This window comes from Schistocerca piceifrons, chromosome 9, assembly GCF_021461385.2.
Source record: "Schistocerca piceifrons isolate TAMUIC-IGC-003096 chromosome 9, iqSchPice1.1, whole genome shotgun sequence".
NCBI lineage: Eukaryota > Metazoa > Arthropoda > Insecta > Orthoptera > Acrididae > Schistocerca > Schistocerca piceifrons.
In genome coordinates, this window is record NC_060146.1 from 175208404 (window position 1) to 175231766 (window position 23363).

The window sequence follows — 23363 nt, forward strand, 5'->3', positions numbered from 1 at the left end:
TGCCAGTAAATGTAAGTTAAACCATTAAAACCACTGGTATATGCATGTAGCCCCAGCTGCACTGTTCATATCAGAAGTCCAATCACACTGAGTGCAATGTTTTGTATTTTTAAACTATGTTCCGTTGTAAAATGTGCAGCAGTAACTGAAACCCCCGTCTAGTTCACACAGTTACCACCAGTATAACTGTAAAACATTAGTTTCTGCTTTTAGTTGCAACCATCGTATTTGTTTTATGTACATCATCATCATCCAATTCAATCATTAAATGATGTGGCCTCTTCGAGTCGTGGATTCAGGTAGGCTTTCAGCAGTCTTCTCCAAGTGGGACGGTCTTGGGCAGTTCTCTGCCAGGTGTTACCAGCGATCTTCTCGATGTCTTTGTCCCATCTGTCCGGTGGTCTTCTTCTAGGCCTCCGGTGCTCTCTCGGACTCCACTCCAGTACTAGCTTCGTCCATCTGTTGTCTTTTCTTCTTGCGACGTGGCCAGCCCACTGCCATTTCAAGGAACCTACTCTTTCTAAGATGTCATTAACCTTCGTCACAGACCGGATGTCATCTGCCCTTTTCCTGTCCTTTCTTGTATAGCCCAGCATTGATCTCTCCATGCCTCTCTGTGCTGTCCTAAGTTTCCCTTTTGTAAATGAGTTCAGTGTCCATGTCTCGCAGCCATACGTCATCACAGGAAGAATGCATTGATCAAATACTGCTTTCTTCAGATTTACTGGCATTTTTGATCTGAATACTTTTGAATTCTTCCCAAATGCTTGCCACCCAAGCTTGATGCGTCGATAGATTTCTGGCCTTATGTCTCCCTTCATATTTATAATCGGGCCAGGATGGACATATTCACTGACCTCTTCTAGTAGACTGTCCTTGACTTTCACATCTCCATCTGGGACCCATTTGTTGGACATTACTTTTGTTTTGGAAAGGTTCATGTTCAAGCCAACCAGCTGACATTCCGATGCAAGATCTGTAACTAAGTTTTGGAGCTCTGCGAAGTCTTTGGCCAGTAAGGCAATATCATCAGCAAATCTCAAGTTGGTGAGCCTTCTTCCATTAATTCTAATTCCCTTACCTTCCCAGCTCAGCTTTGACACAGCCATTTCCAATACAGAAGAGAACAGTTTTGGGGAGATGGGATCGCCTTGCTTGACACCCCTCATGATGCGGAATTCTTGAGTTGATTCGCCGATGTTAACATGAGCTTAAGAATTCTCGTAGATTTTCCTGAGCACTTCAATGTATACTGCTCCCATTCCTTGCTCACTCAAAGCTTGGAAGACAGCTACATGGCTAACGGACTCAAATGCCTTATGTACATAAGTTTTTAAAAAGCATAAAATAAATAAAATGATAAAACATACGTATTATTAAGGTAAAATAAAGTTAATACATGCTGTCAACGTATCTTATATGAAAGGAGGGCGTTGTAAAGTGGTATGATGTGCACTGAACCCAGCTTGTTGTAACTGTAAATAGAGGCCTCAGTGTGAACGCAACCTTTGACATTAATGCCCAGTTGGGGCTGTGTGTATACACAAGTGGTTTTAACGTTTAACCTTACATTTACTCGTATGTATTTTATGACTGACTAACATTTAAAACTTATACAACTGCTCATTTAGTAAGGCATGCATGTTACCTTATCGTAACGATTTCTTGACATGTTTTTCAGTCCTGATGATGGCCACCCAGTGATTGAAATCTAGAAACGCAATAAACATCATTGCAACTGATTGCTGTACCCTTTACTACCTGGCATTACCTTGTGGTCCTACTCATGCAAATGGTTCAAATGGCTCTGAGCACTACGGGACTTAACTTCTGAAGTCATCAGTCCCCTAGAACTTAGAACTACTTAAAACTAACTAAGGACATCACACACATCCATGCCCGAGACAGGATTCGAACCTGCGACTGTAGCGGTCGCGCGCCTCCAGAGTGTAGCGGCTAGAACCGCTCGGCCACTCCGGCCTGCCCGACTCATGCAACTACACTTAAAACCGAGATCTATTTTTTTTAGGCTTCCAGTTTTTACGAGGGTGAGTAAAACGAAAATCTTAAATTAGTAATAAGAAATCGATATTTCGCGCCGTTACCCTGTAAGTTGGTAAGCGTGCTACAGTGTGCAGAATGGCCTGTAGGCGGCAGCATAGTGCAGATGCAAACATACCGTCGCAGTATCAGTATAAAGATGGCCGCCCCACTTGCAACTTGCGCCAGGGAAGAACAGCGTTCTGTTATTTGGTTTTTGCGTAGTGAAGGTGTGAAACCTATTGAAATTCATCAACGAATGAAGGTTCAGTACGGTGATGCATGTTTGTCACAGCAGCAAATCTATGAGTGGAGTAGGAAGTTCGCAAATGGTGTGACTTCAGTGGAAGATGCTCCTCCTCCAGATCAGGCACAACGATTTGTGACTCCACAGAACATTGCAGCAGTTGAAACCATAGTGAAGGAAAACTGCCGAGTGACACTGAATGACATTGCAGCATGTTTACAGATTAGTCATGGGTCAGCACACCACATTGTGCATGATGTGTTCCAGTTTCACAAAGTGTCTGCAAGATGGGTGCCACGGCAGCTGACTCCTGAAATGAGAGAACGACGTGTTGATGCTTGTGAAGAACTTCTTCGGCGCTTTGAACGAGAAGGTGATGGCTTCATGAAAGTCTTTTCGGGTTTGCTGCCGGATCCTAAAATCAACTTGACTCGATATTTCGGCGATCCAACTGTTCGCCATCTTCAGGGAATGCTGCTTCTGCTGATGAGTCGCGCTGAGAACTGACGCAAGATCGCAATTCGACGTCCTATATAGGCCACCGTTCAGTACACGGCGCATGCGCCGCCCATCACGGTTTCTGACTTCCAAAACAGGGAGGTGGCGCCGCCCTTAGTGAAACACTGCTGGCAACGATATATCGCAATCAAGGCCGCACCGAAGAGCGTTCTGTTTTGATGCGAGATAATACAGGATTCCACGTTTTGCTAAGAGGAAACCCATTGTCCCTGTTGATTAAATTATCAGCCAACCTAATTTCGATCGCCTCTTTATACACACTATTCCAAAAACCGGAAATGTTGGCAATTACAACAGTTTCCTCAAATTTCATTTTGTGTCTCTCATTCAGACAGTGTTCTGCTACGGCCGATTTTTCCGGCTGTTGTAGCCTCGTGTGACGGCGATGTTCCACACACCTGTCATTCACTGTGCGAATAGAACGACCAACGTAAGCTTTCCCACATTGACACGGTATTTTGTACACCCCGGGTTTTCTAAGTCCCAAATCATCCTTCACAGAGCCAAGCAGAGCCCTAATCTTAGAGGGTGGACGGAACACACTCTTAATGTTAAAACTCCTTAAAATTCGTCCAATCTTAAACGATAAGCCTCCAGCATAAGGAAGAAAGGCCACAGATCTATGTTCCTCTTCGGACACCTCCGGAGACGGTCCAAATTCCATAGCCCGACGAATCTGATTCTCGGTGTATCCATTTTCCTTAAAAACAGTCATCAAATGCTCAAGTTCTTGGGTTAAGCTGTCTGCGTCGGAAATGGCATATGCTCTCCGTACCAAAGTCCTAAGGACGCCACTACGTTGGTGTGGTGGATGACAACTCTTAGGGTGCAGATACAAATCTGTGTGTGTCGGCTTTCGGTGAACGCTGTGTCCCAAAGTTCCATCTGGTTTTTTATAAACCATTACGTCTAAAAATGGAAGCATCCCATCATTTTCAACCTCCATAGTAAATTTGATACGGGGATGAAGACAATTGAAGTGGTCCAAAAACCTGTTAAGAGCATCACATCCTTGCAGGAATCGTTACTGGGGACGAAACCTGGGTTCACTCCCACCACTATACTCACCAGACCTTGCCCCAAGTTATTTCCATATGTTTGGACCACTCAGAGACGCAATGGGAGGAAAGAAGTTCCGTTCTGATGAAGAGGTACGCCACGTGGTGCATGAGTGGTTACATGGACTACCAAAAGAATTTTTTTTTTAAAGAAATTTATTCACTTTGTTAGCGCTGGAGGACTTGCATTGAGCGTGGGAAAGATTATGTTGAAAAGTGATACAGCTTTGTACCACTTCTGCACAATAAATAATATTTTAAAAAAATTAAGATTTTCATTTGACTCACCCTCGCAAATAGAAATTCGTCCATAGAATAGAAGGAATTGTCCAGGGAAAATGATTTTAGTTTAGATTTAAAACTTGCTTTGCTGCCTGTGAGACATTACATCTTATTAGGCACATGATCAAACATTTTTTGTTGCTGCAAACTGAACTTCTTTCCGAGTCACTGAAAGTTCTAGTGAAAGGTAATTTCTTAATATACAATTGTAATTTGGGGGCTCTGTTCTCAAACTGTGATGAATAAACTATGAGGAATTTCACTAGCGAAAATGTGAAAATATGTTTTGGGACGGAGCAGTTAAAATGCCCAGCTCCTTGAAACATACCTACTTCACGACCACAGGTGAACACCATCAACTGCTCGCATTTGTGCAATCAATACTTTCTGAGTGGTAAATTTCTTTTTTGATTCTACATATAATTTATTAACTGTTTCTTTTAGGGGTCAAGTGATACACAACAATCATGTTCAATTATTTTTGACACTCAATCACAAAATATTTTATTCCTGGATGTATTGAAATGACGATTATTAAAATCGTTGTCTTTACATATGTAAAAATTTTTATCGCAGGAAAGAATGATTATTAAAAATGCTCATCAGCTCATTGAAATCTGTGCTGTCATAACTGGTCAATGCGCTGAGTTGGTGGAGAATAAATTTACTTTTTGAACCAATGAAAAAACTCTCATGTACTCAATGTGAGGATAGGATAGTATCATAGTTTTTGATGTTCAGTGGTCAAAGCGTACACAAGCTGGAGTAAGCAAAATCTATACTCAACATTTACCATGGCCTAATGCTCGATGGTACTTTACCAAGCAGCATTTGCAATGGCGTTGTCTCTGTGCTGGATCTGAAACGCTAATTCCCTACTCTGGCCTTGTCTGAATTCACTCAGTCGTAGCTTTCCTGCATCATTCCATAGAAGGTTAATCTTCCCCTAGTCGAAATAATGGCTATTGCACACTCACTGCGGGTTGGAGCAATGTGCACAATTTCTTTGCCCGCAAAAATTCCCGCAGGAATAATTAACTACTGCTTTGCTATATGTCGCCACAATACGTGAAGCGTATTGTCCTCACTTCGCAGAAAGCAAAGCTCTCAATGCCATCACTTATTTCCACACACTTGCGTGGTTCGCCACGAGACGAATAGGCTGTATGGTATTGGACGACCATGTCTCATCACAAACGTTAGAGGTCGGAGGATACCCCACTGTGTAATCGAGGATAGGTAGCAATCTGTGGCAGATCTGACGATAGAGTACAATGCTGGTGCAGGTACAGGTGTTTCGAAGCATGCTGTTCAAAAGCTATTGTTGAACCTAGAGCTTCACATCATATGACACATACGTGTTCCTGTGTTAACCCAATGACATGGTCAGCTATGATTGCCCACTGCAATCAGTTACGAAGGCTATCCACAAAGTACATTACGTTTTGGAATTAAAAATAAATAAAGTATTGGAATTTTTTTATTATATACAGATGAAAGCCACACTTAAATACTACTTTTCTACGTAGTTGCCATTTAAATTAAGGCACTTATCGTAGCGATGGACGAGCTTGGAAATTCCTTCGTCGTAAAATTCGGCCGCCTGCGCCTTCAACCACGTGGCGACTGTCTTTTGGGACAGAAAAGATGTGATTTTTGTGGATTTCCTGGAAAGAGGCACTACAATAAACTCTCAAAGGTATTGCCAAACTCGGCACAACCGCAGAAGAGCAATACAAAACAAGCGCAGGGGAAAGTTGGGCTCAAAGATCTTGCTGATTCACGACAACGCACGGGCCCACACGGCAAATGGCACTCGTGAAGTTCTCGAATCTTTTAAGTGGGGGCTGTTTCCTCATCCGCCGTACAGTCCCGACCTGGCACCGAGCGACTTCCACTTATTCCCAGCAATGAAGAAGTGGTTGGCTATGCAGCGTTTAGATGACGACGCACAGCTTCAAGAAGAGGTAAGCACGTGGTTGAAGGCGCAGGCGGCCGAATTTTACGACGAAGAAATTTCCAAGCTCGTCCATCGCTACGATAAGTGCCTTAATTTAAATGGCAACTATGTAGAAAAGTAGTATTTAAGTGTGGCTTTCATCTGTATATATTAAAAAAAAATTTCAATACTTTATTTATTTTTAATTCCAAAACGTAATGTACTTTGTGGATAGCCCTCGTATGATTGTAGCGGGCATAGTATCACTGAGTTTTCACTCTGGACCAATAGAAACGTATCGCCTATCGAATTAATCGCATTTCTCGTTACACCAAGTCGATGGTCAGCTCTTTACATGCTGTCATTGAGGCAAATGGCTGCACGAAACATGCACTGCCTCACAGATGCAGACTGGTAGGGCAGGACTATGGTATGGGGTACATTTAGTTGGGCTTCCATGGTATCTGTGGTGGTAATCAAAGGCATCGTGACAACAGTCAACTACATGAACGTCATTGCGGGCGACCTGCATCGCTTCATTCTTGAAGTCTCCTCCTGCAGCGATGGCATTTCCAGTAGGATAATTGTCCGTGTTGCAAGATTAGAATCGTGCAACAGTGGTTTGAAGGACATTATTGTGAATCCACATCGACGTCTTGGCCAGCAAATGTCTATGATCTGTTCCTATTGGAACAGATATCAGACACCAGCTATGTGCCCACGAAGTACCATCCCATAATTTGTGGAAGTTGTTTGACCTGTGCGGAGACATCTGGTCCCACATACTTCTGGGATCAAGTCAAGGACTGGCAGAATGTATTCCAAGCAGAATATCTATTGTACTGTGTTTTAAAAGTGGAACAACATGCTATTAAACTGGTGGTCATAATGTTTTGGCTCATTGGTGTATATGTGAATGACATACTAGTTAATATTCAACAAGCGCAATTAACAGATTTTGCAGACAGTATTAGTGTTATAACAAATCCCATTAGTAAGAAAGCAGTAGAATAAAATGTCAGTGATGTTTTTCAGAGGATTATTAACTGATACCGTAATTTTGAGAAAACGCATTATATCCGGTTCTGTACAACAAATTGAGTCATACCAACAGCTGATGCAGCACATAAACACAGGTTAGTAAATAGGACAGAAAGCTCCAAATTTTTGCGTGTATGTATTGATAAAAAAATTGAACAGAATCAAACGCATTACTGAGTTTCTCAAACAATGAAGTTTAGTTACTTTTGCCCATCATATAATTGCTTGCCTTGGAATCAGATGAATCAACCTCCTAACATATTGTGGTTATTTCCACTTATAAATGTCGCATGGCGTAACTTTCTGGGGTAACTTGTAAGGTGTTCGGATTTTATGGACCTTACATGAGCTTGATCCATAATGACAGGACGATACAGTATGAGATCCTCAGAAAATAATAATTATATTACATCAGCAAAAGGCAATTACAGTTAATCTCATGTACCGAAAACTAACAGAACATTCTCTACCAATATGGACAATGGCATGGAACAAACAGGTTAAAGCGAAACGCATGGTGATTAATGACATTATAAAACTCCTATTTAGCAAGATAACGGTGAGCTTCAGCGCAGAAAGGGATAAGGCCAGAACAGTACACTATTCCTTTTAACGTAAATAAGGCTGGTACCAAGGATAAGTGGGTGCACGTCATTAACTTGGCTAGGCTGCGACCCAGCAAGAAAAATAAAAATGTATTCACCTACAGCAAAACGGTGATTGGCTGAAGGCATACGTGGCGATGCAGACGCGACATGGTGGGAAGATCCCCATTGTATAAAAGCATTTTGAGACCTTATTTAGTATAACTTTATGCATTCGGTTTTGTTAAATATGATTCAAACCATTTGTGTGTAAAGTAACTTGAGTTTCCTAAGAGTGTAACGAGACCTGTATGCTGATATTCTGGCATCCACATGAATTCCAAACTATGGACAGAGGGGTTTCTGAAGAGTTGTGTTTGCATTTCAGGATGGACCTCACAGGAAAAGTGGCCCTGGTGACTGGAGCTGGGGGAGTACTTGGGGGAGCCTTCTGCAGAGTGCTGCTAGGCGCAGGAGCCAAGGTCAGTGTCGTCAGCGTCTCAGAGGTGGCTGCTTCCAGTTCGCAAGCTCTCTCAATTCCATGAGTCACTTCTCAATTGTTCGTAGTTACTGTGTTTCATCTAATGTCTGTGCCACATTACGAACAACAACAGGGATTCCTGCCATTATGGTAATTCCACTAGGACATAGAAAAAACTGATTTGTCTAGTACATGGAGTGAATTACTGTTGGTGAGCTATGAGGGATATGATTGCTGATTCTCATAAGACACATGCAGCTAATGGAAACCACATCAGATAGGAGAAACGTTTCTCTGCAATGTGAATAAACATTAGAATAAAGGATGTCCCAGGAGGAGCAGTCATTGTTAAGGGATATGACAGGAAAGCTCCTTTGAAGCCAAAAACTTCATATGGACGGACATAGTCATATTCTGAATGAGTTCCAACGTAGAAAACCTTTGAAGTACACTTGTCTTGGGGCTAGTAGCACGCACATATGTATCTTGCCCACCTAACCTCTTTGATGTTTCATTCTAGCTCAAACGACCTCGTTGCTTTCAACCTCTTTGGTCAGGATGTCTTCCTGCCATTAAATTAGCTTGGTGAACGTGCAGTTGTCCATTGCGTTGGAAGTATCGGTCATCAGCGTTTCCATACGCACTGGCTAAAATGCCACACATCTACATCAGTGAAGAATATGCAGATATGGTGTATGTATACAGCTTCTATGGTGGTAGTGTTGCAGAATACTGTGGGCATTTTCCGACACATCTAATTCTTGATCGTAGCGTGTTTACCAGAGTATTAAGCACATTACGTGAAAATGGTATTCTTCCAAGTACCCATTTTTCTTCTAAGCATATAGTTCAACAATCTGTGCAGTAATAGCAACATATTGTTGAAATGGTGCAGCGCAGTTCTCCTACCTGCACACGGCAACTTTCTGCAGATATCAGTGTTCCACAAACACGTGTATGGTGAACGTTACATGGAGAAAACTTGTACCCATTTCAAACAGAGGCGAGTTCACAATCTTCTGATTGGCGACAATACCACATGACTTGAGTTTTACCACTGGTTAAATGACAATCGTGTCTTGCTTCCATTAGCACGTTTTACTGATGAAGCCAAGTTTATCCAGAATAGGATCAACAACACATGTAAGAACCATCGATGGTCGCAGGAAATTCCACATGCTGCATTATAAACCAATTTCTAGATTAGTGTTCCGATCAATGTTTGGTGCATTGCGATTGGTAGCATGTTGATACACTATGTGATCAAAAGTATCTGGACACCTGGCTGAAAATGACTTACAACTTCGTGGCGCCCTCCATCGGTAATGCTGGAATTCAATACGGTGTTGGCCCACCCTTAGCTTTGATGACAGCTTCCACTCTCGCAGGCATACATTCAGTCAGGTGCTGGAAAGTTTCTTGCGGAAGGGGAATGATAGCCCATTCTTCACAGAGTGCTGCACTGATTGATATAGTCGGTGAGGCCTTGCACGAAGTCGGCGTTCCAAAACATTCCAAAGGTGTTCTATAGGATTCAGGTCAGGACTCTGTGCAGGTCAGTCCATTACAGGGATGTTATTGTCGTGTAAAAATGGAAATGAGCGTACTGAATTGTGGGCCGGGAGTCCCCCATTTGGGGAAGTTCGGCCACTGAGGGCAAGTACTTATTGCATTCGACGCCACATTGGGCGACTTGCCCATCGGAGATGGGGATGAAATGATGATGAGGACAACACAACACCCAGTCCCTAAGTGGAGAAAATCTCCTGCCCCAGCCAGGAATCGCACCCGGACCCATTGGCGTGGCATTCCACCGCGCTGGCCGCTCATCTAACAGGGGCGAACATTGTTGTGTAACCACTCCGCCACAAGCCGTGCATTATGAACAGGTGCTCGATCATTTTGAAAGATGCAATCGCCATCCCCGAATTGCTCTTCAACAGTGGGAAGCAAGAAGGTGCCTAAAATATCAGTGTAGGCCTGTGCTGTGATAGTGCCACACGAAACAACAAGGCGTGCAAGCCCCCTCCACGAAAAACACGACCGCACCATAAAACCACCGCCTCCGAATTTTGCTATTGGCTCTACACACGCTGGCAGATGACGTTCACCGGGCATTCGCCATACCCACACCCTGCCATCGGATTGCCACATTGTATACCGTGATTCGTCACTCTACACAACGTTTTTCCACTGTTCAGCCGTCCAATGTTTACGCTCCTTACACCAAGCGAGGCGTCGTTTGGCATTTATCGGCGTGATGTGTGGCTTATGAGCAGCCGCTCGACCATGAAATCGAAGTTTTCTCACACCCCGCCTAACTGTCATAGTATTTGCAGTCGATCCTGATGCAGTTTGGAATTCCTGTATGAGGGTCAGGATAGATGTCTGCCTATTACACATTACGACCCTCTTCAACTGTCGGCGTTCTCTGTCAGTCAACAAACGAAGTCAGCCTGTACGCTTTTGTACTGTACGTGTCCCTTCACTTTTCAACTTCACAATCACATCGAAAACAGTGGACCTATCGATGTTTAGGAGTGTGGAGGTCTCGTGTACAGACGTATGACACAAGTAACACCCGGTCACCTGACCACGTTCGAAGTCCGTGAGTTCCGCGGAGCGCCCCATTCTGCTCTCTCGCGATGTCTAATGACTACTGAGGTCATTGACATGGAGTACTTGGCAGTAGGTGGCAGCACTACGCACCTAATATGAAAAACGTTTGTTTTTGTGGGTGTCCGGACATTTTTGATCACATAGTGTCGATCCAGTCATTGTAGAAGAGTGGACGACGGTACAGTATTAGTTAAATATTTTGAAAAATTCGTTTGTTGAACACCTTGAGGATGTTCCTTTGGCCATGTGGACTACTACATACTTCCAGTACATCAGAGGCCCTCTATATTTTACAAGACATGTGAGAGAACATGTAACAACACCAACGCTATACTATTGTACATATAATAAATTTTTCTTCTAATTTTCGATCAATTAGTGTAATCGATGTTCTGATTTCATTTCTTTCCTTTTCATGTCATTATGTTAAAGAAACTGTAAACAATTTTCGATGTGAATATTAATGTTTATGTCAAATTGCAAGCAATATTATAACAAAATTGAAATGTAAGAAATGTTGAAACTGTTGTAAGATGTTAAAGTTGTAATTGTGCGCCTGGTCCATACGTAGGCAATGTATTAGGATATGTAGAATGCAAAACCTCGGGTGAATACCCTGTCTGTAGGGGAGCGGTAAAAGGTGGATGCCAGGCGAGCGCGGGAAAATGCACACGGGCGCTGCACGGCACAACGGGCTCAGCAGTAGTAGTCGGAGTTGGGCATCGGTCTGAGAAACACGTTCTGGATCGAGGAGGCTCTCCCGGAAAACGTGATTTCGTTGAGCCTCGGATGTGCCGTTTCCGACGCCTATACAGCATGGCCATATTCCATAGGCACTAAACGGAAAAATATTGCGACGCTAAGAAGCAAAGTGCCGATACATCAAGAGCCATTGCTGTGATTGTATGTGTGCTCTGTGCCTCGCCTTCTCGCCGCCCGCCAACCGCCACATCGATACAAACAGGTTGAAACTTTTACTACTGTATTCGTGTGGACCAGCGTTACTTTTGTTCCATACTGTTCAATAACAACTTAAATTTTACCAGAACTGTCCTATCAGTTAATTATCCTCACAACTAACCTAGACAGGGTCCTTTCCACATGTTGTGCAATCCGAGTGTCCCGAAATTAAGATTTAAAGTTTATGTTAATAATAATTACCTGCAGACCTATCTATGTTAGAATGATGTTTAAAGAACTTTGTTGTTAATGAATATATCGGTAAATAACAAAGGTCTGACAAAGTTGGAAGATAATGTTGAAATTCGTTTAGTAATGAAATTTAATTAATTTGAGACAAAAATAATGGTAGTTAAATGAGCAGGAAATAAGACAAAAAGAGTGGTAACCCATATATTGGAAATCTTGAGTGCTTAATGATTTCAATAATCAAAATTTTCAATACAGTGATCATAACAGTTTCAGGGTCCCCCCCCCCCTTTTTCTTTTCTATACATTTGAATTCTGAAGTGTACTGAACTGATTTGACCAGCAAAGTTAAAGTCAATATAAAACCAAAAATTATCAGTGTTTTACCTTTTTCAAAATTGACATTGTATGTGTGTTTCGAAAGTGCTATTCCTAGGGTAATCTATGCCCGATTTTAATCAGATCAATAGACAGTACGAAGTTTTTAGTAAACATTATAGCGTAATGTTGTGTATTTATGGCATATCCATATTAGTACAGAAAGTGAAATTATTAGTTCAGTAGATTTTCTGGTTCTAAAATTTACCATATTATGCAGTATTATTACGTGTTGTTTTGTATGAACGTACATCAACTTGTACAGGGAAGAAACTCAGTTAATGCCTAATTAGGCTGGCGACCGTATTATTAACAATTTGGTAGCATCTGCTGTGTTGTTTCTTGTCCGTCCTAACGTGTGGTTGCACTCCGGAATTGCTTGACGTATCATTGTTATTACTGAGTGGGTGTAAGTCTGATTTGCCTCCATTCAGGTACACGCGGTCAAAATCTATACAAAAAATCCTTTCTCTTAAGGTGAAGCCCGTCAACTTACCATAGTACAGGCTTTAAAGAGTATCGTGTGCAATAGCGCAGTGTTGCAAACATCTCAGCCGCACTTATCCTAATCGCTAGACTGGTCGTGGCAGTCCATCAAGATCGGGAGGCATTAGGCCAGTATATGTTTGTTTATGGGTTTGGATGAAGGCTGAGGTATACAAACGAAAGGTGAGTAAGCGAGATGAACTGCTTTGTCGCATCATGGACACTACTGTCCTCATTAGGGAATGTGCAGAGGCACTCAAACAATACGTGTTCTCCAAAGGGTGTACAGGTACACTGAAGGTGGCTGTGGGATATTCGAACATTATTGAGAACTGTACAACAACTGTAGTGTGTCACCCACGGTAACGCTTAGAGGCGAATGTGCGAAAAGTACGTATTATCAATTTTTACTCTGTAAAATGGTTCAAATTGCTCTGAGCACTATGGGACTTAAACTTCTGAGGTCATCAGTCCCCTAGAACTTAGAACTACTTAAACCTAACTAACCTAAGGACATCACACACATCCATGCCCGAGGCAGGATTCGAACCTGCGACCGTAGCAGTTACACGGTTCCTAGAACCGCTCTGACCACCCCGGCCGGCACTCTGTAAAATGCATGTTGCAATGTCTCCCGACTATTGTACCTGTGTAAACCTGACCATTTGTTGTGAAAAGTCCGCAACGCAGTATGCGCCAGTTATGAGCAACACCTGGTGTCAGTCAGCATTCAATCCTGCGTGTGCTGCACATACACCAATGGTACGTGTACAAGTTACAATTGCAACATTATCTCTCAGAGGATGATCCTGATTGGCGGGTGGAGTTTGCAGAATGGGCTCTACATCAGTGTGACATGAATCCAGACTTCATACTACAGGTGTTGTTTTGTGGTCAAAGCTAATTTTTATGTGCAAGTGGAAGTAAACAAATAGAATCATCGTTACTGGTCAGATGCAAACTCCTGATGTTTGGATCTCTGTAAAGGTGCTGGTAGTAAAAAGTGACTCTTTCGTGTGGGATTGGGGCACAAGAATCATGGGTCCAGTGTTTATTGATGGAACCTCGGATTGGGAGAGGTATCCTAACGTGCTCCGTCATGATGTGCTGGGTGATTTCCCAACCTTCTTCCAACAAAACAGTGCACTTCCAGTTTATGGAGGTCACCTAATACGTGGGAGGGATCCTATCGAATGGCCATCATGGTCACCTGATCGTACATATCCTTACTTTTATCTGTGGGAACATTTTAAATCAATTGTCTATGAGGTAAAAATCCAATGTATTGAGGAAACATGTGCCTCTGTTGACCGACAGATCCTGCAACGTGTGCAGTAGGACTGGCAAAAAACTCCGATTGTCTCTCCAACGCAATGGACGCCATATTAAGAATATGCTGTAATGCCGACTCTGACAAATGTCAGAAACTTTAACAAGCCGTAACTACTACACAAATGATGATATCTGAAAATAGATTTCACATGTGTATTCCTGAGAAACAGACAATTCAAAATAATGTGCCACATGACGCGCTTCCGATTTGAAACATGTAATCCAAATCCATGATGGCGGATTTCAAGAAGGCAGCCTCTGTCGCCATAGCTTTTATAAGTTGCGCCCCCACTTACAGATAAAACGGTTCAAATGGCTCTGAGCACTATGGGACTTAACGTCTGTGGTCATCAGTCCCCTAGAACTTAGAACTACTTAAACGTAACTAACGTAAGGACATCACACACATCCAGGATTCGAACCTGCGACTGTAGCAGTCGCGCGGTTCCTGACTGAAGCGCCTAGAACCGCTCGGTCACAAAGGCCGGCCACTTACAGATACACCATACCAGAAGCCATTATGATTCCTCACACATTTCGGCTTTTGTAGGTGTGTATCCAGACTTTTGCCTCACCCTGAAGTTTTTGTACCTCTCTCTCGTGGCTAGTGGTCGTCATAACAGAGACCAGCCCTGCTGTGGTAACAATCCTTCGTCCATTGTGGCGGCTATTGCTGTGCCATGCTGTTTTCTGCTGCGGTTGTCTGCCTTTGCTATGCAACCCACTTGCATGTCCGTTTATACTCACCTGAATGTGGCAACATGGGCACCTTCCAGCCCATGGAAGCTAATGCAATCTTTCTGGTGACCCACATATCACTTCTTATAACTTTTACATTGAAACTTAGACCATTATGTTACAGAACATCTGAAAACATTGTAAAAAATAAGCTTTGAGGATTTGTCTTCCACACACTGAATCATTTGTTACTCTATTTTTGACCAATAATCTGTATTGCTGTTTTGGAGCATTCCATGTACTTTATAACTGTCTTGTAGAATAAAAGCTTACTGATCTGTAATATAATTTCTCTCTTTCCCAACTTTCGTTTCACTGTGCAGGGTCCACTGTTTTTCATGTTAGGCAAATTTTACTTAAATGTGTCACCGGATGCCATTCCTGTGCCAGTTAACCCAAGGGAGGGAAGTCATGCTTGCCACACTCTGCAAATTTTGTAAACTTTGTTCTTTGTGTTATTGTACTTTAGCTATTCGAGTATCATATTTTCTTTGGGGGATGTAGTGACGAGCCTATCATTTGCTTAAATGATCATAGAAAAGCACCTAAAAGCCAAACTCATGTTGGCCATCGAGTCAGACCAATGGTTATCAGTCTGTGCGTGTGGCTAAAACATTTATTTCAGCACGATAGTACGCAAATCACCACTCTCCTGCGACACTGTGTTATTCTAAGCAACCTCCCAACAAGGGAACCTCCCCATCGCACCCCCCGCAGATTTAGTTATAAGTTGGCACAGTAGATAGGCCTTGAGAAACTGAACACAGATCAATCGAGAAAACAGGAAGAAGTTGTGTGGAACTATGAAAAAAATAAGCAAAATATACAAACTGAGCAGTCCATGTTCAAGACAGGCAACATTAAGGAGAGCACCAGCTCAGTAGCGCTGTGGTCCTGTGGTTAGCGTGAACAGTTGTGGAACGAGAGGTCCTTGGTTCAAGTCTTCCCTCGAGTGAAAATTTCAATTTTTTATTTTCTATCAAAGTTCAGGCACACACACACATTCAACTTCGCTCTCCAAAGTTCCAGGACATGTTCAGATTTGCTTGGACATATGCAGGATTTGACGGTGTACACACGGAAAAATTTGAAAACGTTAAAAACATATGTTTTGACAGAGCACAGGGAAAACTGTGCGACTGTGAAACTGTTGCATTCATTTGTTGCAGTTTATGAGACAAACTCTTGTGATTTCATCACTTTTTTGGGAGTGATTATCACATCCACAAGGAAACCTAAATCGGGGAAGGTAGAAGAATCTTTTTACCCATTCGCCAAGTTTACAAGTTAGGTGGGTCGACAACATATTCCAGTCGTGTGTCGTATAGAATATATCAGACGTGTTTTCCTGTGGAGGAATCGGTTGACCTATGACCTTGCGATCAAATGCTTTCGGTTCCCATTGGAGAGGCACGTCCTTTCGTCTACTAATCGCACGGTTTTGCGGTGCGGTCGCAAAACACAGACACTAAACTTATTACAGTGAACAGAGACGTTAATGAACGAACGGACAGATCATAACTTTGCGAAAATAAAGAAAGCAGACTTTTCACTCGAGGGATGACTTGAACCAAGGACCTCTCATTCCACAGCTGCTCACGCTAACCACGAGACCACGGCGCTCCTGAGCTCACACTATCCTTGATGTTGCATATCTTTGGCATGGACTACTCAGTTGGTATATTTTGCTTATTTTTTTCATAGTTCCACACAACTTCTTCCTGTTTTCTCGATTGATCTGTGTTCAGTTTTTCAAGGCCTATCCACTGTGCCAACTTGTAACTAAATCTGAGGGGGGTGTGATGGGGAGGTTCCCTTGTAAGATTCAAATGCAACTGCAAGCAACTCACAAAGGCAACAGTTAGGCTCCATGATCTACGTATTAGAAGAGTATGCCATTTGCAGGCTATGACACATTGAGACTCCTTCAAAAATGCACTACTCTTGGTACAATTTGTTATAATTAAATTTCAGTTAGTAAAAAAACTAACATTAAAGCTTTTAGCAAATGGCAACATTCTGGGATTGTCCATCAAACAGTTGTTGTTCGTTTGGTGCCGAGAGTAGCGTTAGCGCTAACGGTATATATCAAGGTAGTGATGTGGTGGTTCCCGTCCCATCATGTCAATTTTTTTTCTGGCGTCCGCGTTTTAATAGGTTCTGATGCTTTCTTATTAGTTTAATATAAGTATGTACTGTAACATTCGATGTTATGTAAATGTATGTGCTCCCTTTTTTGAGGAGTGAGTTTGTTCGCCGGCCGCGGTGGTCTAGCGGTTCTAGGCGCTCAGTCCGGAACCGTGTGACTGCTACGGTTGCAGGTTCGAATCCTGCCTCGGGCATGGATGTTTGTGATGTCCTTAGGTTAGTTAGGTTTAAGTAGTTCTGAGTTCTAGGGGACTGATGACCACAGATGTTAAGTCCCATAGTGCTCAGAACCATTTGAACCATTTGAGTTTGTTCGATTGGCTTAATCTACAGGACAGCTTGCGCTACTTGCAGTAAGATATTTTCCCCCTTCTTTTTAATTTCGTAATTCACATATTGTAAAGATTCTGCTACTGGCTAGGAACAGTGATCAAGTAACAATGACCTTAGGGTATCACTAAAATGTGGGAATGATGAAATAATATTTATCTTATGTGGAGAACTATTGTAAATTTATATCGCAATATTTGTAATGAAAATTTTATAAGCCTTAGTCATTATTGATGGAACATGGTACTTTCCTTTTTCCCTTAAAACATGTACACAGATATTGAAGTTTTGATTTATGTATACTACAGGTAGAACAAAGTGACTAGCATATGGTCAATGGAGGAAATGTGCATTTTAGTAGAGGTAACATGGAAATCTTACATGCACCCGATTCGTAAACAGTGTGGTTTAAGAACAGTAACACCCCACAACTGTCGCTGCAGCGCGTTGCGATTGCGTATACAATGTTGGGGCCCACGTACCGTTCGCACAAGTCGCATCGTTCCTGAGCGTTCAGCAGCACGTTGAACTGGGCACGCTCAACCTTGGCGTTCGACAGCATGGTCCGTGTGCCGATGGCTTTCCGCAATGCGCAGATACCTGCGTGTGCACAAGTGTTTTAGTAGCTCGTGTACTGTACAAATTAGATCCTGAACGCTTCATGTGGCTGAGGACAAACCATTTGCAGCACAATTGGGGTGTAGGACATTGTGACCTATAATGTGATCAAAATTACTTTGTAAAAAAAATGGAAATGTCGTGTGGCTAGGGCCTCCCGTCGGGTATACCATTCACCTGGTGCAAGTCTTTCGAGTTGACGCCACTTCAGCGACTTGCATGTGGATGGTGATGAAACTATGATGATAAGGACAATTTAATAAGTGGAGTCCTTAGCGATATATGTAATGCTTTGCTGGCACAGGGAATTTTTCCAGACTTATTGAAAATAAGACCAATCTCATTGCTGACTTCATTTTCTGAAATATTCGAAAAAGTTATGTATTCAAGAGTAGTCTCACATTTAAGTGAAAATAATTTACTCAGCGTGTTACTGCTTGGATTCCGGAAGGGTTACTCGACTGAGAATGCTATCCACACATTTATCCATCAAATAGTACGAGCCCTAAATAACAAATTATCGTCAGTTGGTATTTTTTGTGACCTCTCCAAGGTATTTGACTGTGTGGATCATGTCACACTCGAAGAACTCAGGTTTTATGGAATTGAAGGCTATACACGCAGCTGGTTTGAATCATACTTAATGAACAGAAAGCAACAAGTTGTGCTGAGTAGCACAAATAATGTTGGGAGGGTGGTAAATTGTAATGAATGGGGAGTTATCACAAAGGGAGTCCCACAGGGTTAAATTTTAGGTCCTCTGCTGTTCCTTATTAATGTGAATGACCTCTCACTTAACGTTCAGCAAGCGGAACTAATACTTTTTGCAGGTGACACGACTGTTATAATAAATCCCACTCCAGAAAGAGCAGCTGAAGATATTGTTAAGGATGTCTTTCAAAGAATTATTAAGTGGTTCTCAGAAAATGGACTCTCCCTTAATTTCGAAAAAACTCACTATATCCTGTTCTGTATACCTAATAGTCATACCGACAATTGATGTAGCATATGAACAGGGCTCAGTTAACAGGGTAGAGTTCTCCGAATTTTTGGGTGTTCACATCGATGACAACTTGAACTGGAAGAAGCATATTACTGAGCTTCTCAAACAACTAAGTTCAGCTTCTTTCACTCTTCATATAATCGTTAGTCTTGGTAATAAACAGATCAGCCTCCTAACGTACTTTACATATTTCCACTCAATAATGTCTTATGGAATAGTTTTCTGGGGTAACTCACCACTTAGAGATAAAGCATTGATTGCACAAAAGAAAGCAGTGAGAATAATTAGTGGTGTTCACCCAAGGACGTCATGTAGGCACCTTTTCAAGGAGTTAGGTATTTTAACTGCACCATCAGAGTACATATATTCGCTAATGAAAATCGTTATAAATAATCCATCTCAGTTTGCAAAGAACAGTGATGTTCATACGTACAACACTAGAGGGAATAATTACCTTTCCTATCCGTTATTGAAGCTGTCAGTTGCTCAAAAAGGAGTACATTATTCAGCAACAAAAATCTTTGATCATTTGCCCAACAACGTAAGTGTCTGGCAGATAGCAGAGCAAGTTTTAAATCTAGCTTAAAATCACTTCTTTTGGACAACTCCTATTCCATGGATGAGTTTCTGTTTCAGAAATGGTAAAAAAATGGTACCTCTAAAGGTAGTTGCATATCTAGAACTAAAAATTTCAGTAATATTAATATTAGCACTATTCATGTGTATATGTGTCTTGTAATATGACTTGTTCCACATCATATCGATAAAATAATCGGGAAAATGATCTACTGAACATGACATAACTAAAACTAAAAACAACACCCAGTTCCTGAGTGGAGAAAATCTCTTACACAGCCGGGAATCGAACCCGGGCGTTAGGTATGACGTTCCGTCGCGCTGACCACTCAGCTACCGGGAGCAGACAATTACTTTGTGAATGACAGGTTGCAGTGAGGAGGGGGAATGGGGTGGCCGTGTTGCCAGTGTGTGGGAAGGCGCTGGACGTACCTAGGAAACAGCAGCACAGCACGCACCTGGCGCTCAAGAAGAAACTACGATTGGCTGGCGGCTGCCCCCCACCACCCGACTCGCTGAAACGTCACTCACAAAGTGATTTTAATCGGAGTCTAACTCACTGACTGGTTCTCCTGCCTTGCTTTGTCTTGTCCTGCAGGTGGTGCTTACAGATATCAATTATGCGGCCGGTACGAAGGCTGCTGAAGAGCTGCAGGAGCAGTTCGGGATGGGAAGCGCCATCTTCGTCAAAGCCAACGTGGCGGCTTCCGAGTCACTGGAAGGTGAGCAGCTGTGAAATTGCAAAGCTTAAGTATGTGGCTCCTCTGCCTCCATGTCATACAGGCTTACAAGATATTCCATTCCCATCCTCTTCGTTCCCTCAGTACATTCATGTGAACCTTCGCTCATTTTCTTTTGTTCATAAATAGGGGTCCCTTCCACTAATAGACCGATGATCTGCGAGTATGCACCTTTAAGTTCTTAGTTTTAAAACCAGGGCGCAGCATGTTGCAAGGAACGATTCATATGTTAGTTTGCACTTAGGGGCATTCAGGAAACGGTACAAATCAAAAATGTTTGAAAATAACTATTATACCTAAACTGACTGAAAATCCGTGTTTCTACCCATCTTTGGCTAACTATTCTGGATTCAATTTGCATAAATTTTGTTTTTTACTTTGAAATAACACAATTTCTGAATGTCCTCGCATGTGGATCTCGGGTCATAATGCATACTTGCTCATTTCAATTTCGTCTTCGATAATGAAATACTGAAATAACCGATATTTCTACACTCTATAGCAGTGCATGAAATATTAATTGATGAGCAATTAGAAGTTTTTCTTAATGACAGCAATCCGGATTTATCTGACTGAGAAGATGAATTCTCGTTTGTGACTGAAGGCTGTCCTGCTGAGTTTGGTGAAACTGACTGGTAATTAATGACAATGCTGAGATGGTGGGCCAGTAGATAAGAGAAGTGGACGTCCTCATACAGTGAATTCCTCTGACAGTGGAGATGTAAATGATGTGTGAAATACGATAAAAAAGCCGAGAAGAGCTGTGTTGCAACTAGTTTTAGAAGTTAGGTTTTGCAGTGTAGCCCAATTACCAAAATTTGTTGAGTCAGGAATACCTCAAAATGCAGGAAATCTGTCTGCAATGCCAAAATAAGAGACATGTCCATCAAATGCGGAATGTATTTATGTATTGTGAAAAATAATAGTCCTGAAGATTGTTATAGAACGTAAGGGCTTATTTACTGGCACTAAAAATTATTACTTCCCAAAAATTAATCTATGATTATTGTTTCCTCGCATTTATGGAGTCTTTAAATATCAACAAAAACCTGTATTGAAAATCATATATTTAAAAATTTTGAACTTTAAGTATCGTGTTTTCTGTGCGTATTAGCATATATCATATATATATATATATATATATATATATATATATATATATATACACTCCTGGAAATTGAAATAAGAACACCGTGAATTCATTGTCCCAGGAAGGGGAAACTTTATTGACACATTCCTGGGGTCAGATACATCACATGATCACACTGACACAACCACAGGCACATAGGCACAGGCAACAGAGCATGCACAATGTCGGCACTAGTACAGTGTATATCCACCTTTCGCAGCAATGCGGGCTGCTATTCTCCCATGGAGACGATCGTAGAGATGCTGGATGTAGTCCTATGGAACGGCTTGCCATGCCATTTCCACCTGGCGCCTCAGTTGGACCAGCGTTCGTGCTGGACGTGCAGACCGCGTGAGACGACGCTTCATCCAGTCCCAAACATGCTCAATGGGGGACAGATCTGGAGATCTTGCTGGCCAGGGTAGTTGACTTACACCTTCTAGAGCACGTTGGGTGGCACGGGATACATGCGGACGTGCATTGTCCTGTTGGAACAGCAAGTTCCCTTGCCGGTCTAGGAATGGTAGAACGATGGGTTCGATGACGGTTTGGATGTACCGTGCACTATTCAGTGTCCCCTCGACGATCACCAGTGGTGTACGGCCAGTGTAGGAGATCGCTCCCCACACCATGATGCCGGGTGTTGGCCCTGTGTGCCTCGGTCGTATGCAGTCCTGATTGTGGCGCTCACCTGCACGGCGCCAAACACGCATACGACCATCATTGGCACCAAGGCAGAAGCGACTCTCATCGCTGAAGACGACACGTCTCCATTCGTCCCTCCATTCACGCCTGTCGCGACACCACTGGAGGCGGGCTGCACGATGTTGGGGCGTGAGCGGAAGACGGCCTAACGGTGTGCGGGACCGTAGCCCAGCTTCATGGAGACGGTTGCGAATGGTCCTCGCCGATATCCCAGGAGCAACATTGTCCCTAATTTGCTGGGAAGTGGCGGTGCGGTCCCCTACGGCACTGCGTAGGATCCAACGGTCTTGGCGTGCATCCGTGCGTCGCTGCGGTCCGGTCCCAGGTCGACGGGCACGTGCACCTTCCGCCGACCACTGGCGACAACATCGATGTACTGTGGAGACCTCACGCCCCACGTGTTGAGCAATTCGGCGGTACGTCCACCCGGCCTCCCGCATGCCCACTATACGCCCTCGCTCAAAGTCCGTCAACTGCACATACGGTTCACGTCCACGCTGTCGCGGCATGCTACCAGTGTTAAAGACTGCGATGGAGCTCCGTATGCCACGGCAAACTGGCTGACACTGACGGCGGCGGTGCACAAATGCTGCGCAGCTAGCGCCATTCGACGGCCAACACCGCGGTTCCTGGTGTGTCCGCTGTGCCGTGCGTGTGATCATTGCTTGTACAGCCCTCTCGCAGTTTCCGGAGCAAGTATGGTGGGTCTGACACACCGGTGTCAATGTGTTCTTTTTTCCATTTCCAGGAGTGTAAATACACCTGAATAAAATGTTTTTGTTGGAGAAAATACAAAGGAAAGACTAATACTTTTCCATGATAAGTGAGATTTTAAGTCTACATATGTGGATCTCTATTTACACCTTAATTAATTATCAAAAAAAAATTTCATTTGCACTTGTGTCATGCCTGTATATTAGCAGTTTGCCAGAAAATACTGTAAGGTGGTAGAATAAATGGTCAGATTTGCACCTTACATGAGACCTTTACAAATCGCAATGAGTAGGTGAAGATGACACCTAACATAAATCGACAGTTATGAGAACATTTGCTTATCAATATGTAATGCAAAAACTGATGACAGGCAATCCCCGGTAAATAACACACCATTCCTATACAATGCATTTCTTTGAGCGGAAGGTAGAACAGGGAACGCGAGTCGAGTCGCTTTTAGTTTTGAAAAGCCAGCTCCACAACAACGTAGCAAAGCCGCGTTGCGCC

The 23363-nt window shown here is 42.8% G+C and overlaps 1 protein-coding gene across 2 annotated transcripts in view; it reads left to right on the forward strand.

Moving 5' to 3' along the window:
- Positions 1-23363, forward strand: part of LOC124717261 (15-hydroxyprostaglandin dehydrogenase [NAD(+)]-like) — a 103531-nt gene that overhangs the window by 18552 nt on the left and 61616 nt on the right. The window contains exons 2-3 of one of the 2 annotated variants that reach the window (XM_047244067.1): positions 8099-8192; positions 20167-20290. In XM_047244067.1, the coding sequence (XP_047100023.1) occupies positions 8100-8192; positions 20167-20290 (217 nt within the window). In that variant the 5' untranslated portion in view covers position 8099. The remainder of the gene's footprint in view (positions 1-8098; positions 8193-20166; positions 20291-23363) is intronic. The other variant, XM_047244068.1, reaches the window with a different exon arrangement.